The 18,837-nt window shown below is 40.8% G+C and overlaps 1 protein-coding gene across 1 annotated transcript; it reads left to right on the top strand.

The window, feature by feature from the left end:
• Nucleotides 1-4,000: 4,000 nt before the first annotated feature.
• On the top strand, nt 4,001-5,450 carry LOC143298676 (uncharacterized). The gene is made up of 2 exons (XM_076611560.1): nt 4,001-4,220; nt 5,331-5,450. Exons 1-2 carry the CDS (start codon nt 4,008-4,010, stop codon nt 5,448-5,450), a joined length of 333 nt encoding a protein of 110 aa, XP_076467675.1. The 5' UTR covers nt 4,001-4,007.
• Nucleotides 5,451-18,837: the final 13,387 nt, after the last annotated feature.

The following is an 18,837-nucleotide window of genomic DNA, read 5'->3' as shown; positions in this document are numbered from 1 at the left end:
TGTTGAGCAGGGATACAATCAATTTCTTGCTCTGGTCCGTTTCGTTCTGTAATCATATAAACATGTGTTAGTTAGCTAGTCGTGAATAAAAAATAAAAAAAAGTTAGCAACGTCTACAAACATCTGAAAGTCTTTTTTGTAATTCTAACATTTTTATCAAAAAAAGAAAAAAAGAAAAAGAAAAAAAAAAGAATCCTTACAAAAAAAGAAGAAGAGCATGTTCATATGTTTTTACAAACTATTTCTTACTTGTACGTTTCATCAGTTGTTCCCATTGCTCAGAATTGCGGTCAACCTTTTCCACATTTTGTAGATGCCGTTCAAGGTTGATTATCGCTCTCTGGCACAGAGGACACTGCACCCTCTGTCAACAAAAAGTATTATTTTAAAACAATTATACAAATAATATATTTTTTTAAAACTTTTGACCAAAAAAAATATATATACAGAGATGTATAACATAAAAATGAAAGAAAAAAAAGTGCCTATTTACCTTTCGTTTTGTTTGTATACCATCATAACGAATCCCTCTTCGATTGCGTCCACCTTGTGCACGGCAACCATATGCCGTGCTCTGTTGGTAAAGGCCTTGCCGCATATTTTGCAGGGATATCTACACACACACAAACACACAATTTTAAAAAAGACAATCGGTTTACTGTTTGTATACTGTTTATAATTAATCCCCAAAAATAGTAGATTGTCAAATGTTAGTGTCTGTTCATACTTGAGTGTGATATAAAAGAAAATAAAGAGATTTGGAGAACACACGTACATACAATCAAAAAAGTTGTTGTATATTTAGTTTTCATACACAGACGAACATGACAGCATCATTTCATCCTCAGCCCGATATTAACCCCTAGGCTGCCTGTATGACGAGATAATTCGTCATGGAAAGCATGTACGCTTCGCTGCCACAATGACGAGATAACTCTTCATCGAAATATTCTGACTTTTCCCTGCTTTGCATTTAGTTCGTTGACAAAAATGCTGGTAGCTTTTGCTTGGGGAATCTTTCTAGATTCTATTCATAGCTAGAAATACCATCTGCGTCATAAGACAGTCCTTTATTTGAACGTTTTGGTTGGGTTACTGGCCGCAGTTTTGCCTGGCTCCTCTCCTCGTTCGCTAAACAAAATGTCCGACTGACTCTGTGCTCAAGACATGTGATCGTGACGAACTAAATCAACCAAGATTACTTTCTTTAGCTGATGCTCAGAAAGAACTGAAGCATAAATTCGAAGGAGAAGACAGTGGTGAACATTTATAGGACGATTTGATAGAAAATAAAGGGAACAATCAAGAGAGTGGCCAAGATTCGACTATCAGTGAGTGATGCAGGCTGTTCAGCTCCAGCAGCCGACAGAAGTCACGGAATTTTTAGCAGTGTGAGCTATTTTCTTGGCACTCAGCCAGTGCGGTCTGGTGAGAACTGGATAAAGTGACTGTGTGAGAGGGGTGAAGAGGAGGGGGGGTGGCGACTGAGGGGGCGTGGCCTCACATCCATATTATCACTTGCAGAAGTCACAATGCATTGTGTATCTATTTCTTTTTCAGTTTTTTTGACTTGTGTAAACAAAGTGAGTCTGTTTTAAACTGGTGTTCGGTTGTCTGTGTGTGTGTGTGTGTGTGTGTGTGTCCGTGGTAAACTTTAACATTGACATTTTCTCTGCAAATACTTTGTCAGTTGACACCAAATTAGGCATAAAAATAGGAAAAATTCAGTTCTTTCCAGTCATCTTGTTTAAAACAATATTGCACCTCTGGGATGGGAACAAAAAAATAAAAAAAGAAGCCAAATTATATGCAAACTGCATTTACTGTTATATTTATATTTTTTGTATTCTCTAAACTTGGCACTTTGATCTGACATTCTGACACAACAACAAGAGCAGTCATTATTATCATTTTTTGTTCAAACAGGAACTTCTTTTGCTAAGCATGGAAGTTTTATTTATTTTGCAAACGTTTTGGTGCAGATAGTAAAAAAGGGCAATTAATCTGCAATTAATGCTAGGGGACTTAATTTGCTTTAAACTGATCTTTCTCATCTTAAACATGACATTTTGAAATTATACTCAAAACATAAAAAGCTTGTGTGTACAGGGCTTTCACTATGTTCATTCGGCCAAGTGGTCTTTTTCGGAAAATACTAAAATCAATACGATGAGTGGACTTTACAGATCTACTGGCTGAGCCCTGAAGGTCATGGGCAAAAATCAATTGCATACACATATTTATACACATTCAAAGTGCGTGCTCATATTCTTCGCGAACGTGAACGACGCCATTTTATTTCAAGTTGTCACCTGCCCGTTCAATCCTATATTCAATCAACAATACATGATTACATGTGATGGAAAGTTGGAGAAGGAGACCCTGAAATATTTATCCGGAGAAAGATTTGTGAACGCCTCATCACTTACTGGATTATGCCCCAAACTGCCATAAAAATATCCACAGAATCAGTCGGAATTCACAGTTAAAAATTGTAAACCACTCTAAACGTGTTGTTGTTGTTGTTTTTGCTACAGGACAAGTTTTAGAAGACTTTGTAAAATTCCCACTCAATTTTCAAGAAAGGTCTTTTAACACATTAAAAAAAAAAAATAAATTCCATCATGGGCTGTCTGCTGGCGCTAAACAGGTCTGCAAATCTGAAGGTGATTTTCAAGGTAAGATTAGTTTTTACTTTTAAAAAAAAAAAATCTCTTTTTTGGGGGGGCGGGGCGTAAACGAGGGGTTATTTATTTTTTTTAACCTGTTCATAACCCATATGATTTTATTGTTTATTAAAAAAAAAAAAAAAAAAACTTACGGTTTGTGGGTTTTTTTGTGTGCGTTCAGATTCCCGACGATGACGACAATCGCGCATCCACAGTATTCCTGGTGATGGTTTGAACTCCTACCAAGACAATTCTACAAAGAAGAAGACAACGGGGTTGCGTCAAGCTAGTACAGCCAACTATTGGCTTTCAGTGTAAGGATTTTTTTTTTTTTACTATTATTTTGTGTTCTTTTTTTTTATTTGTCACTTTTAAGATGTTAAATTGATGTTGGTGGGGGGGGGGGAATTGTTTTTTTAAGTAATATAACACATACAAACAACACACCAAAAACAATGTAAATAAAAAAAATGGTCTTTTAATGTTGTCTGAAAATCATGTGTGTAGTCTTCTTAAAGTGCTGAGGCCAAGGAATTTTATTTACAACAAGAGAGGCAAGGCCTTCAAGACTCACTTGTGATAAATTAAGTCCCCTAGCATAATTATAGAGTAATTTCCCTTTTTTACTATCTGCACCAAAACGTTTGCAAAATAAATAAAAATTCCATGCTTAGCAAAAGAAGTTCCTGTTTGAACAAAAAATGATAATAATGACTCCTCTTGTTGTTGTGTCAGAATAATAGGTCAAAGTGCCAAGTTTAGAGAATACAAAAAATGTAAATATAACAGTAAATGCAGTTTGCATATAATTAGGCTTCTTTATTTTTTTTTTATTTTTTTTTGCCCATCCCAGAGGTGCAATATTGTTTTAAACAAGATGACTGGAAAGAACTGAATTTTTCCTATTTTGATGCCAAATTTGGTGTCAACTGACAAAGTATTTGCAGAGAAAATGTCAATGTTAAAGTTTACCACGGACACACACACACACACACACACACACACACACACACACACACACACAGACAACCGAACACCGGGTTAAAATATAACTTGGCCTCAGAGGTGCAGAATTTGCACGTTCACGTAAAAGCTGCGATGGTGCAGTTCCGAGCATCCCAAAAAAGGCGTGCAATTGCGATAAACACGGAGACCAGACGTAAGTACACTACTACTACTTATATACATTGTAATTTTATAACCCATAAAATGTTGTGTGTTTGGTGTGTTTTTTAAAGAGACAGACACATATACACAGGGTGGGGTTTTTTTTGGTGTTTTCTTTTATCTAAACATATTTTTTTATGTTTAGGTACAGGTCACTGTTAGATTATAGCAATGGACATACAAAATGATTTCCCCACCAAACATCTTATGACATCCCTGGCCAGTGAGGACACATGGTCTGACAAGACTAAGGCCAGGGATGTCCTTATGACGCTGCTCACGGTCGGGAGCATCTCTCGGCTGGGAGCCATCAGAAACATGACCATGGAGCAGCTTGATACCGCCAACACTGTGGAGGAGGATGAAAACCTTTACCGCATTGATGTAAGTCTATTTGTTGATTTTTTTAAAATTGTTTTTGTTGTTGTTTTTTGTTGCATAAAGATATATGAACCTATGTGTTTGCATTTTTTTATGGCTTGATTTTGCATGAAATAAAAAAAAAACCAACGCTTTGCTTTCTTTTTATTTAGGTTACAACACACAAAACCATGAAAATTTATGGAGCGGCTGGCATTTACTTTCCAAAGACCTGAAACCACACCTGAAATATCGGGAGGGTTGTTTTTGGCATTTTTATCTGTTTTTGCATTTATAAACTTTATTCATTGTTTATAGGCATGCAGACAGTGTCAGAGAGAGAAAAGAAAGACACACACTCACACGTACACGCAACATAGAGACAGCAGTCACAAACGGTTTTTTGTTGTTGTTGTTGTTGTTTTTTACATCTTCTGTAGTTTATTGCTTTGCTTTTTGACAACAGCTTGTTTTACTCCAGCGCAAAGTTCTCGGAAGGGAAGTAACTCACTACAATCCATCTACATTTGTTTGATTTTTATGCTTTTGTAATCCCCCTTCTTCCCCCAAATTACATATTTCTTTTATATACTAAATATTTTTTTTGTTTCTGGTGGTTGTTTTTTTAATCTTTGTTCAAGATACTTGGACGAACGACCCGCGGAATCACCGTGGGTTTTTTGTATCTCGACAGGAAATCAAATGAGTTCCAGCCACGCAGCATACGTGTTTCGTAATATGACGCATACAACAGCAACACAAATGCGAAAAAGTGTAGTTGTTTCAGTAAGTTATCCCCCCACGTTTATGTCATTTTTTTTGTGCATAATTTTTATATAGCTGTACGGTAACCATGTTGCAATTTCTTTATATTTTGGCCTTAACATGCAACTTTGTGTGTTAAAGACAATACTGTTCTTTTGTTGTTTTTTTCATAGTGATTTGTTTTATATTTTTAAGTATGTATTAAAGGCCCAAGGGACGGTTTCATGAGTGACCTCTCTCTCTCTAAAAAGAGATCTACCTTTTTTCTTTACTATTTAAATCAGTATCATAGGTGTTTTTGTTTGCCTTTTGTTATTGTTGTATGTTTGGTTATCTATCTGGCTATGTGCTTTCGTTTTTTCTCCTCAGCATCGGGAGTCGCCGGCGGAGGTACAGAACGCCATTTCAGAGGCCATGTCCACAGCCTCATCGTACACAAGGAGGTCTGTGCTGGGAAAACACATCACAGCACTGTGTACAAGGATCTGAAACCTGTTCGGACAAGTATGATGAAAAACGAGAAAGAAAATAGATTAGTTATTTTTACAATTATCAACAGCTTTTCTAGTTTGTTTGGCTTAGAATTGTTGTTTTTCATTTAGTTTAAGAAATTAAGCAGTCACCCGCTTCGGTGTCGAGTGAGTTTTTCGCTTCCAATAAAAAAGATTATTTTTCCTCTCTATTAATCCTGCCTCCCTTGTTTATATTTCATAAACTGTAAAATTAGTCTTTTTTTATGGGGGTGGGAGGGAGTGGGGGTACACCATGCTTATCTAATGAATTGTCATTTTTTTCTCCTTTTCTTTTGATATTTGGAACCAATGTGTTCACACCAAAACTCTCAGTCAGTTGCTAATAGTGACTGGTCTAAGGGACAAAACTCTTCAGCGATACCAGCAGTACGAATCCTTGACAGACACACGGGAGAAAAAAAACAACTTACTAATGTTTTGTTACCAAACAAAGGGAGGGGGGTGGTGGTGGAAAAAAAAAAGAACACTATATATGCTTCATTGAAAACTTCTCTAAATGAAATATGTTTTTGTTATTTGTTTTCAGAATCCATGGGGACACTCCTCAGATTTCAGAAACCGTTAAAACCAGTTTGTGCTGAGGAGTGGCCCCAAAAAATACACCAGGGAAGAGCGGGTGCTGCGAGCGGTAAATGCTTTTTCTATTTTTTACTTAAATTTCTTTCATGCACTCCACCAATACATGGTTTTTAGAAATAATTCACTGACTGTATATGCTTGATATGATCAAAATCTTGCTTTTTTTTACGTAAAGGTAAATTTTAAAAAAATAATTCTCACTGTATAAACCTTATGTACGCTTTATTTATTAAACATGCACAAATATGTTTGTTGTTGTTTGTTTTTCAGATGTACGTCCTCCCCAAGAGAAATAAATTCACCCCAGACCAGCTTCAAACGACATTCAAATATTTAGGAGCTTACCTCCGACATAAAAGTGTGCCTGCAGATCTTATTAAAATTTTACGAAAAAAAATTACCGATTTCGATGATGCATTTGCACAAATTAAAGACAAAACAATAATAGATAAAGTGCGTGCATGGCCCATTGATGCAGCATTGATCTTTTAATTTTTTTCTGTTTTTTTTTTTTTCCAAGTTTGCAACATAAACCCTCAAATAATAATAATTCCTGGATTGATTCACTTACATATTCATGTTTATTCTTCTGGAGGGTGGGTTTGAATTTTTTTTTTTTTTTTCCATGGTGTTTGAAAGTGTTTTTCTTAAAATAAAAAAAAATAAAATAAAAAACTGTGATAATAAATGTATTATCTGTACCAAAAATGACTTAAGAGATATTTATACGTGCGCGTGTGTGTGTGTGTATGTGTGTGTGTGTGTGTGTGTGTGTTTCTGTGTTTGTGCGCGTCTGTGTGGCAGTACCTATATATATATATATATATATATATATATTCGTATAAAAAAAAAAAGGCATTCACTGATACGAATGGATAAACACATATAAGATACAGACGCACGTAAATCCAAATTCTGTCACTCAAATTCACATGATCACATAATACTTACAAAAACCCTCCCTCCTCCTCCCTATTTTTGTTTGTCTGTCTACTTTACTCTCTCTCTGTCATCTCTCTCTCTCTCACACAGATATACAAGTCAGATACCCTCTCTGTAAAATAAATTTTAAAAAATAAAATAAAATAAAATAAAAAATTATTCCTTACGGCAATACACGGTGTTAATTTACATACACTCGCAATAGCAAATTAGCATAATGTTCACACAACAAACACCCCCCGACTTCACACAACAAACACCCCCCGACTTCACACAACTTCACACAACAAACACCCCCCGACTTCACCAACAGTATTTAAATTACGGCCAGCCGCCGTCACTACCCCACCACTGCCGACGGTTAAAAGCAAACAGCCCAATGTCCATAATCTGCACAGATAACACAACACCCAGACACGGTGAGCGCACACACACCCAGTCAAAAACCTTGCAGGAAACTTTTTTTTTTCCTTAGACGTGGTGATTATATAACATTATACACACTCAGGCTAACTAGGAATAGCAAAAATTAACAAAACTTTCACACAATAAACACCGACACTTTTATTAATTCCGTCCAATGGCCGTCACGACCCAAACTGCCGACATACACCCGAGCGGAGGAGGCCAACAGCCTATTTTTTCATAAACTTACCCACATAACACAACAATCACATAGTCACAAAAACAACAACACATTATTACACTATTTAATACAAAAAACAACAACATTAATACCAAGTTTGAAAAAACAACAACCTCAAATAGTGAAGGGTCAGGGGGATGGTTAGGATTCTTACGTCCGGGCAGAACCCCCCGGGGGCCTCGCTGTGCAATGAAAGTACAAAAATGTCGTTGGGGTAACTTCCAACGGCGACACCGTGCTATAATAACAGTATAAACTCACCAAGGAGACAATACAATGTTACACTGATGACAACAATTGTTACCCTAGCGCCACCAGTTTTGGTGGTAGTGAAGCACACCGGAGACCCTAACCCTAACCCTAACCCCAAACCCTAACCCTAAACCCTAATCCTAAACCCTAACCCTAACCCTAACCATATATCCCTTTTTACCCTAAACCTAACCCTAACCCTAAACCCTAACCTTATATCCCTAACCCTAACCCTACAGTCTGCAGCACGACTCATTCTCAATGCGAAAAAACGTCAACACATCACTCCCCTTCTCGCTTCCCTTCACTGGCTCCCCATTCAAGCACGAATACAATACAAACTCTCAGTCCTTTGTCACAATTTCTTCACTGATTCTTGTCCTGTCTATCTTTCAGACCTACTTTCTGTCTATTCACCATCCAGACAACTCTGTTCTTCAAATGACAAGCGCACACTGTCCATTCCAAAGATCCGTACTAAAACTTAAGGTGAACGTTCCTTTTCTTTTGTTGCACTTAATGGAATTCACTGCCCTCACACCTCCGTTACACCCCAACACCCGCATTCAAGAGAGCACTCAAAACATATCTGTTCAAACTGTACTTCTCACACTGAAAGTTTTCCATGTGCATATGCTTGTGATTTTTGTTGTTGGGTGTGCTCTGTGTTGATCTGTATGCATCTGTGATGATTTTGGTGTTTTTTGTGATACCATGTTCCGTGGTGTTTATTTTGGATAATGATGAATGTGAGGTGCTTTGTTTTGCTGTGATTTGCACCTGTGTGATTCACTGCGATGGCGCCTGTGTTGATTTACATTTTTTTTAAATTATGTCACTTAGTCTTACATATGTATATTTTAGCCAATGTCGTGTGTAACTGTGTTGATTTTATACATATTTTACGACACTTAGTCTTAAATTTGTGTATGTTATTGTAAAGCGCGGTAAGCCCCATCTGAGATGGGGGTACTGCGCTATATCAGCCTACATTTTATTATTATCATTATCATTATTATGGACATGTGCCGGAGGACTGGACACACAGCTTCTTAAAACCCACACCAAAACCAGGAAAAGACCATCGTCAGGTAAGCGGCTACCGAATCCCAACCATGCAAAACATCGCTGGAAAGCTCGTGGAACGTATAATAGCCAGAAAACTTGCAGGGATCTTGAACAGAGGCACATTCTCTCTTCAAATCAAGTTGGTTACAGAACAGGCAAGTCTACATGGGAAAATGCAGCTGCTTTCGCATAGAAACATTAGCAATAGCAATCGACCTTGAAGATGCCTACAATAAGGTCCAGTTTGCGCACCTCATGGAGCTGCTACTAAGGTATGGAGTAAGTTTGACACTGACAACATGGATAGCAGCAGCGCTTCAGAAAAGAACCGTCGTCCTACGCCTCGGAGAATGGATGTCTGCACCTTCTAAACTATCCATGGGACTACCACAAGGGTCTCCGCTCTCTCCTGTCCTCTACAACGTCTACAAGAAAGGCCTTGCAGACTTAAACAACAATGGAATAGCTCGGGTGCTTACTCTTGCAGATGAAGGTCTTCAAAACTTCGAAAGATGCTCAATAAAGAACTACAGCCGTCCAGAAACAACTGAACAATATCGCTCAATGGTGCAAGGACACCGGATCTTACATTAATCCAGCAAAAGCCCAAACGTTGCTGTGCACCCTCAATAACAAAACCCCGAGCAAATCACCATCACCTTTGTCATTCGACGGAATTCAGATCGAGAAAACCGAATGCCTACGCAACCTAGGAATACATTTCAACAGGATGCTGACTTTCAGACAACATACGGAAAATACGGTTCTCAAAAGGGTCTTTCAGTCTTAAAGGCAATGGCAACCCAAGATACTGGACAACGCCACCTCTTCCTGCTGTATCAATCACTCGTTCTCAGTATGATCGACTACGGACTTGGGCTAACAACACCGTCTCAAAGCAGCCTCCTAAAATTAGAAAGAGTTAAAAATGAAGCTATGAGACTGATCCTTGGAACAACAAAAGACACGCCCACGGAAACCATGCGATACCTGCTCGACCTTCCTTCAATGCAGGCCAGAAACAAGCTAGAACAGGTTACGACCTACTTCAGAGCATTAGAAAACCCTCAAAACCCACTGCATGACGCAGTCAAGGAACCGAAAGGCGGCCGTCTAGGACGAGGAAGATCATGGATGGGGCAAGCAGAAGACACAATCCAGCTAGTATGCCGACTACAAGACCTGAAAGAAACAAAAGAATGGGACGAAAACCCCCAAAACCTCAGTCATCTATTCAACACAGCCATTTCACCCACTCAAGGAAAACATTGTCGGGAATGGCCAGAGGGCAAAGCTGAGGCAGAAGTGAAGCTACTCATAGAAGAAAACAGTATAAAATAATAATAATAATAATAATAAAGGACATCATCATATACACAGATGGCTTAGTCACCAAAGACCAATCCGGTTGGGGATTCACCCTGTCTCGCGTGCACCTCGGGGATCAGCTGCATAGCACGAGACATAAATTCAGATCCCCAAAACCCCAAAACAGGCGTGGCAAAAGAGGTGGGAAAAGATCGTGCTTAGGTAGCAGAATGACAAAAGCAGAGCGGCTGTCAAAGAAATTCTTTAGAATCGGCAGTTGGAATTGTTCCAGCGCAAGAATGAGAATCTCAACAATTGAGAAATTGGCATATGATTTTGACATTCTATGTCTCCAAGAGACCAGGACAAGTGCAGACAGACCAATACATTTTGAGAATTTCACAGTCTTTCAAAGGAATGAAGGAAGAGGGGTAGCAATCATACTGAACAAAAACCTAAAAAACAAAGTTTCCACCATAAATCTAGAGAAATGGTGTAGCAACTCATGTGAATTATTGGGGGTTCGTCTTGACAAACCTGACGGAGTTCACAAAAGCATCGTGCTCATCAATGCCTACGTTCACCCAGGAACCTGCACAACAAAAGAGAATTGGGCCTTTTTAGAGGAAATAGAGAACGAACTTGGAGACTCGGTCATTATCTGTGGAGACCTCAATGCAAGATCAAAGTTATGGGACCAGCGGAACACAAACCCACAAGGACTCGCACTTGAAGGAATGATAGGGGAAATTCTTCTTAGCCCTTTAACAACCACATCCCCAACTCGCCTTGGAACAAGACAAGGGGACAGTGATAGTGTGATCGACATCGCTCTAACATCTCCAAAATTCAGAGCAGAAATGAATGCAGAGACACTTCCATACCAAGGCAGCGACCACCTCCCGGTAGCTTTCAGTCTACAGAAACTGTCCGATAAACCCTGTATGAAACTGCGTGATCCATTTCAGTATGAAACCAAAGAGACAACCGTCATCGAAAAATTAAGACGCAGAAGAAACAAAAGAACGGCACTGAACAGGATGCAAACTATTCAGCCCCCATGGTGGAATACCGACACAGAGAGAGCCTGGATAGAAAAACATGCGGCTGTCAAACTTTGGCAAAAAGAAAGAACAAAACCATCTCCGGACAAAGATATTGAAACAAAAATGAAAGAAAAAACTAAACAGTTTGAAGTCATTGCTCAAGAGGCCAAAAATGACAAGTGGAAACAGTTTTGCGAGGCACTCAGTTATGACACAACATTGACAGAGTTCTGGCAATTTTATCGTCGCATGGAAGGGAAAACGTGCACAACAACAACCCCAGACATGTTAGACACTGACGGAACCAAGCTTAAGACAAATGAAGAAAAAGGATCTGCCTTGCTCAAACGTTTCATACAACAGAGTGATCAAAGAAACTTAGATGAGAAAAAGAAATATGTTGAGGAGTTAAACCAAACCCTTATGCAGACTGGACCTGATGATGACTTGACAATGGATGATCTAAACGAGGCAATAGCTAAATGCAAGAAAGAATCGGCTCCTGGCCCAGACAAAGTTCGTTACTCAGACATCAAGGAGCTATCGGAAGAAGACAGAAGCAAACTTTTCAATCTATATCAAAACAGTCTCCACAATGGACAGGTGCCGGAGGACTGGACACACAGCTTCTTAAAACCCATACCAAAACCAGGAAAGGACCATCGTCAGGTAAGCGGCTACCGGATCCTAACCATGCAAAACATTGTTGGAAAGCTCATGGAACGCATGATAGCCAGGAAACTTGCAAGGGATCTTGAACACAGGCACATTCTCCCTTCAAATCAAGGTGGTTACAGAACAGGCAAGTCCACATGGGAAAATGCAGCTGCTTTTGCATATGAGGTGTATGAAGGATTTCAAAGAAAAGAAGAAACACTAGCAGTAGCAATTGACCTTGAAGATGCCTACAATAAAGTCCAGTTTGCGCACCTCATGGAGCTGCTACTAAGGTATGGAGTAAGTTTGACACTGACAAGATGGATAGCAGCAGCGCTTCAGGAAAGAACCGTCGTCCTACGCCTCGGAGATTGGATGTCTGCACCTTCTAAACTATCCATGGGACTGCCACAAGGGTCTCCACTCTCTCCTGTCCTCTACAATGTCTACACGAAGGGCCTTGCAGACTTAAACAACAATGGAATTGCTCGGGTGCTTACCCTTGCGGATGACGGCCTGGTCTTCAAAACTTCAAAAAATGCTCAGGAAAGAACTGAAGCCGTCCAGAAACAACTAAACAATATTGCTCAATGGTGCAAAGACACAGGATCTTCCATCAATCCAGCGAAAGCCCAAACGTTGCTGTGCACCCTCAACAACAAAACCGCGAGCAAATCACCACCTTCTGTGTCATTCGATGGGATTCAAATTGAGAAAACTGAATGCCTACGCTACCTAGGAATACACTTCGACAGGATGCTGACCTTCAGAAAACATACGGAAAACACTGTTCTCAAATGCAAAAAGGGCCTTTCAGTCTTAAAAGCAATGGCAACCAAAGGAATTGAACAACGCCACCTCTTCCTGCTATACCAATCACTCGTCCTCAGTGTGATCGACTACGGACTTGGGCTAACAACACCGTCTCAAAGCAACCTCCTAAAATTAGAAAGAGTCCAAAATAAAGCTATGAGGCTGATCCTTGGAACAACAAAAGACACACGCCCACAGAAACCATGCGATACCTGCTTGACCTTCCTTCAGTGCAGGCCAGAAACAAGTTAGAACAGGTCAAGACATACTTCAAAGCATTAGAAAACCCTCAAAACCCACTGCATGACGCAGTCAAAGAACAAAAAGGCAGCCGTCTAGGACGAGGAAGATCATGGATGGGGCAAGCAGAAGACACAATCCAGCTAGTATGCCGACTTCAAGACCTGAAAGAAACAAAAGAATGGGAGAAAAACCCCGAAAACCTCAACCATCTATTCAACACAGTCATTTCACCCACTCTAGGAAGACATTGTCGGGAATGGCCAGAGGGCAAAACTGATGCAGAAGTGAAGCTGCTTATAGAAGAAAACAGTAAAGAAGAGGACATCATCATATACACAGATGGCTCAGTCACCAAAGACCAGTCTGGCTGGGGACTCACTGCGAAACAAAATGGAAAAACAATTTGGGAAGAGAATGCTGCCTACAAAGTCACAACCTCCAGCCTAACGATGGAAGTTGAAGCCGTGACACATGCCCTCCAGTGGCTATCGTCCTTCCATACGCCCGGAAACCAACATGCCATGATTCTAACCGACTCAATGAACCTCATACAGAAAATTGAAAACGGAATGGGAAGCCCAGAGTGGCATAACGCAATGCGCAACTTTCAGATTAAAAAACTCACATGGTCATACTGCCCGGGACATGCAGGTGTTAAGGGAAATGAGCGAGCTGACAGACTTGCTGGTAACGCAACACCAACGAGCAGCCTACATCTAGGAAAATCGGAAATCCTCAGAAAAGTCAAAGAATACCAAAAAGAACAGGTACAAGGCCATCACACCATTGATCGCCTCAAAGAAATAAAAGCAGAGAGAGGGAGCGGCCGCAAATCTAACATGAAAGGTAGAGCACGATGCTTTGCAAATCAAACAAATATCGGCATCATTTCCAAACCAACATTGCGCAAATTTCTTCAAAACGGAACAGAGTCTCTGTGGGCCTTTCCAAATACAATAGACCGAGCAACACACTAGATGCCACGTTCTTGGCATCAGAGATCTTTTCCCATCCCTCTTGCGGCCAGTCAGTGGCGGCTGTGTGTGTTTGTGTGTATGTGTGGGTCTGTGCTTTTGAGTGCGTTTGTGAATGCGCGAGAGTGAAATTGCACACAAGTGTCAGGAGAGATATGTGTACGTGTGTGTGTGTGTGTGTGTGTGTGTGAGGGGAGGTGGGAGTGCGGGGGGAGGTGGGGTAGAGGATGAGGTATGTGAGTGTATGCATGCCTACACTGTGGGAGCAACAGGATATTGGAACGTGTATATATATATATATATATATATATATATATATATATATATATATATATATATCTTTGTATGTACGTGTGTGGGGTTGGGGGTGGGAGATATGGGCGTATGTGTGTGTGCTTGTACAAGTAAGTGTTCATCTCTGTGAGTGTGTGTTTGTGTGTGTGTGTGTGTGCCGTGGAAGCTGCGATACGTAGACTAGAAATAAGTGTGTGGAGGAGGGGGTAGAGGAGGTGCAAGGTAATGTGTGTGTGTGTGTGTGTGTATGTGTGTGTTGGAGCTCATGTACGTTTATATGTATTTGACTGTGCTTTCATATGTGCTTGTACAAGTAAGTGTTCATCTCTGTGAGTGTGTGTTTGTGTGTGTGTGTGTGTGTGTGTGTGCCGTGGAAGCTGCGATACTTAGACTAGAAATGAGTGTGTGGAGGAGGGGGGTAGAGGAGGTGCACGGTAATGCGTGTGTGTGTGTGTGTGTTGGAGCTCATGTACGTTTATATGTATTTGACTGTGCTTTCATATATGTTAAACTGCATGTCTGGTGCATTTCTGTTATGCATGTGTGGGTGTATGTGTGAATGTGTGTCTTCATGTTTTACATTTATTTGCTTATTTATCACCATTGTTGTCTTATTTATTTATTTATTTATGTTTTATTATTATCATTTTATTAGTATTACTATTATTATTACTACTACCTTTTTCTATATTATAATTATTATTTATTTATTTATTTATTCATGTAAGCTTATCTATTATTTATTCCCCCCCCCCCCTTTTTTTTTTTTTTTTTTTTTTTTTTTTTTTTTTTTTTTTCCAAGGCCTGACTAAGCGCGTTGGGTTACGCTGCTGGTCAGGCATCTGCTTGGCAGATGTGGTGTAGCGTATATGGTTTGTCCGAGCGCAGTGACGCCTCCTTGAGCAACTGAAACTGAAACGGATTCACTGCGAAACAAAATGGAAAAACAATTAGGGAAAAGAATGCTGCTACAAAGTCACAAACTCCAGCCTAACGATGGAAGTTGAAGCTGTGACACATGCTCTCTAGTGGCTATCATCTATCCATATGCCGGGAACCAGCATGCCATGATTCTAACGGAATCAATGAACCTCGAAAATTGAAAGTGGAAGCCCAGAGTGGTATGAGGCAATGCGCAACTTTCACATTTAAAAACTCACATGGTCATACTGCCCGGGACATGCAGGTATTAAGGGAAATGTGCGAGCTGACAGACTTGCTGGTAACGCAACAACAACGAGCGGCCTATTTCTAGGAAAATCAGAAATCCTCAGAAAAGTCAACGTATACCAAAAAGAACAGGTACGAGGCCATTACGCCATCGATCGCCTCGAAGAAATAAAGGCAGAGAGAGGGAGCGGCCGTAAGTCTAACATGAAAGGTAGAGCACGGTGCTTTGCAAATCAAATGAATATTGGCATCATTTCCAAACCATCATTGCGCAAATTTCTTCAAAACGGAACAGAGTCTCTGTGGGCTTTTCCAAATGTAATAGACTGAGCAACACACTAGACGCCACGTTCCTGGCATCAGAGATCTTTTCCCACCCCTCTTGCGGCCAATCAGTGGCAGCCTGTGTGTGTGTGTGTGTGCGTGTGCGCGCGCGCGTTTGTGTGTGTCTGTGCAGGCTGTATGTTTTACATTTATTTGCTTATTTGTATGTTTATTATCTTTTTATTCTATTTCTATCTATTATTATTATAAGTATTATTACTATTATCATTATCATAATTATTATAATTATTATTTTCGTTTCTTTTTCTTTTATATATATATATATATATATATATATATATATATATATATATATATATATCTTTTTAATATATATTCATTTACCTCTTTTTTTTTCTTTTCCCAAGGCCTGACTAAGGGCGTTGGGTTACGCTGCTGGTCAGGCATCTGCTTGGCAGATGTGGTGTAGTGTATATGGATTTGTCCGAACGCAGTGACGCCTCCTTGAGCTACTGATACTGATAGTGATACTGTTACTGATAGTGATACTGTTACTGATACTGTTACTGATACTGATACTGTTACTGATACTGGTAGTGATACTGTTACTGATACTGATAGTGATACTGTTACTGATACTGTCAAACTGGCCAGCCGAGTAGATTTTCCCCCACTGACAGAGACTGACTGTTTATTGCTGGGACTTTACTTGCCTCCAGAAAATTTTTATTTTGCAAAAGCAGAGTACATGTTACGGGGTTTCCAAAGTTGAACTGGAAAGGTCTTACGGTTGTTCACCAATGATTGTGTTCTGAAATCAAGAACCGTTTCTGCTGGTCTAATACCAGTAGTAAAGACCCACAGTACATGCACTGGCAGATGAAAATAGTTTTATGTGCCATGGTGTCTCTTGTGGGCTTCCAGAAAGAAAATTATACCTATATAGACTGGAGTGTCTTGTGATAACGGTAACCAGTTTGGTCGTTATTTTAACAGTTGTGTCTAAATGGTATGCAGTCGTTGCAGTCGGCCTCCATTGCTGAAACTGATGCACTGATGTCTCGGACAGGGGAGTGCATTGCGGACTGAAGGACTGAAGGACTGGAGGACTGAAGGACTGGAGGACTGGAGGACTGGAGGACTGAAGGACTGGAGGACTGAAGGACTGAAGGACTGGAGGACTGAAGGACTGGAGGACTGGAGGACTGAAGGACTGGAGGACTGAAGGACTGGAGGACTGGATGACAATCAAGAAGTTAAAACTAAGTGAGGAAAAGACTGAACTTTTTCTTGAAACAAAAAAACCCCATCAACATTCAAATATTGCGGACCTAAAGAACTCGGTAACTCTCATTAAGCTGCAACTGAGTGAAGAGCTAGCCTGTCCACAGACACTAACATCTTGGGGGAGCGTGGGGAGGAGGGGTCTCAGAGTCTATGTCCCGTCCTAAAATAAATCCTCAAGTGCCTCTCTTCCTGGCTCTGGCCTGATCAAAAGGACACCTGTTTCCTTTCCTTCTTCCACTCGCAGCCTAGATGTAACTCTTTTCTTCCAACGGCACATCTCAAGCTGATGTATAGTTGCCTGTCTGGATTTGCGTATGATCAATTCTGTCCGATACTATCTCACTATTGTTGTAACGAAAACACTTGTGTGCGCTTTTGTTCTCTCAAGAATGGATTACTTTTGTTTTCTTTTGGCCGGCTTTCCCAGATATCTTCCAGACTGATTTGAACGAATCCAGAATAACGCTTCCAGACTCATTTGCACTGCCTGTTTCCAGTCAATTAGACGATACAGCACTCTGCCCGCTCAGATGTCTGACCAGCAGCGTAACATCGCGCCTTGTCCTGGTGTAAAGTCCATGAATTTATATCTGCATACCTATCACGGAGGATTTCTTCTACAGAATTTTGCCAGATGACCAGACTGATGTTGCCGTGGGTTCTGTTTCAGTGTGTTAAGTGCTGTTACATACTGGACCCTGGTTTATCGTCTCATCCCAATTACTGTACACTCAGTTTGATTTTTCAGTCAAACTTGGAAGAAGAAAGGACGAGACAGGACGCAATATTGGCAGATAAGTCTTAACCATTCTTCCACCTTCCACCTTGACTGGTTCACAAACAGCTTCATTGTAACGCACGAAATCATACGTTGCTGTTATTGATTTCCGTAATGCACTTAATTCGTCAGTATGCTCAGGAGACAACCCGTGGGGGAAGAGGTTTTTTCTTTGGTGTTGGTGTTGGCAGAAGAGGGAAGGACATTCTATGGTGTTGGCAGAAGGGGTTAAGTGTGTGTGTGTGTGTGTGTGTGTGTGTGTGTGTGTGTGTAGGGAGGGGATGTCTTTGGTGTTGGCAGAAGGGGGTAAGGGTGGGGGGGGGTCCTTTGGTGTCAGTGTTGGCAGAAGGGGGTAAGGGGGGGGGGGGTTCCTTTGGTGTTAGTGTTGGCAGAAGGGGGTAAGGGGGGGGGGGGTTCCTTTGGTGTTAGTGTTGGCAGAAGGGGGTAAGGGGGGGGGGTCCTTTGGTGTTAGTGTTGGCAGAAGGGGGTAAGGGGGGGGGGGTCCTTTGGTGTTAGTGTTGGCAGAAGGGGGTAAGGGTGGGGGGGGGGTTCTTTGGTGTTAGTGTTGGCAGAAGGGGGTAAGGGGGGGGGGGGTTCTTTGGTGTTAGTGTTGGCAGAAGGGGGTAAGGAAGGGGGGGGGTTCTTTGGTGTTAGTGTTGGCAGAAGGGGGTAAGGGTGGGGGGGGGTTCTTTGGTGTTGGTGTTTGCAGAAGGGGGTAAGGGTGGGGGGTTCTTTGGTATTGGTGCTGCCAGAAGAGGGTCAGTGGATGGCTGGGTCTTTGGTGCTGGTTTTGGCAGAAGAGGGTAAGGGGGAGACGTTCTTTGGTGTTGGTGTCAGCAAAAGGAAATAGTCTTCATGAGCTGCTTCCTTCACAGCACGCTCGTTCCTTGGCTTCAGATGGCTACAAGACTTGAGACAGGAGTTCCATTGGCTTCAGATGGCTACAAGACTTGAGACAGGAGTTCCATTGGCTTCAGATGGCTACAAGACTTGAGACAGGA

The sequence above is a fragment of the Babylonia areolata genome, chromosome 24, assembly GCF_041734735.1.
Source record: "Babylonia areolata isolate BAREFJ2019XMU chromosome 24, ASM4173473v1, whole genome shotgun sequence".
Taxonomy (NCBI): domain Eukaryota; kingdom Metazoa; phylum Mollusca; class Gastropoda; order Neogastropoda; family Buccinidae; genus Babylonia; species Babylonia areolata.
Note: the sequence above shows the minus strand (reverse complement) of the source record. Positions and strands in the feature narration are given on the sequence as shown.

Bases quoted from the DNA above. Each gene is read 5' to 3' on its own strand.
- LOC143298676 (XM_076611560.1), top strand. From the start codon at position 4,008: ATGGACATACAAAATGATTTCCCCACCAAACATCTTATGACATCCCTG. The intron at 4,221-5,330 runs GTAAGTCTATTT...TTTTCTCCTCAG, and splicing joins AAAACCTTTACCGCATTGAT to CATCGGGAGTCGCCGGCGGA.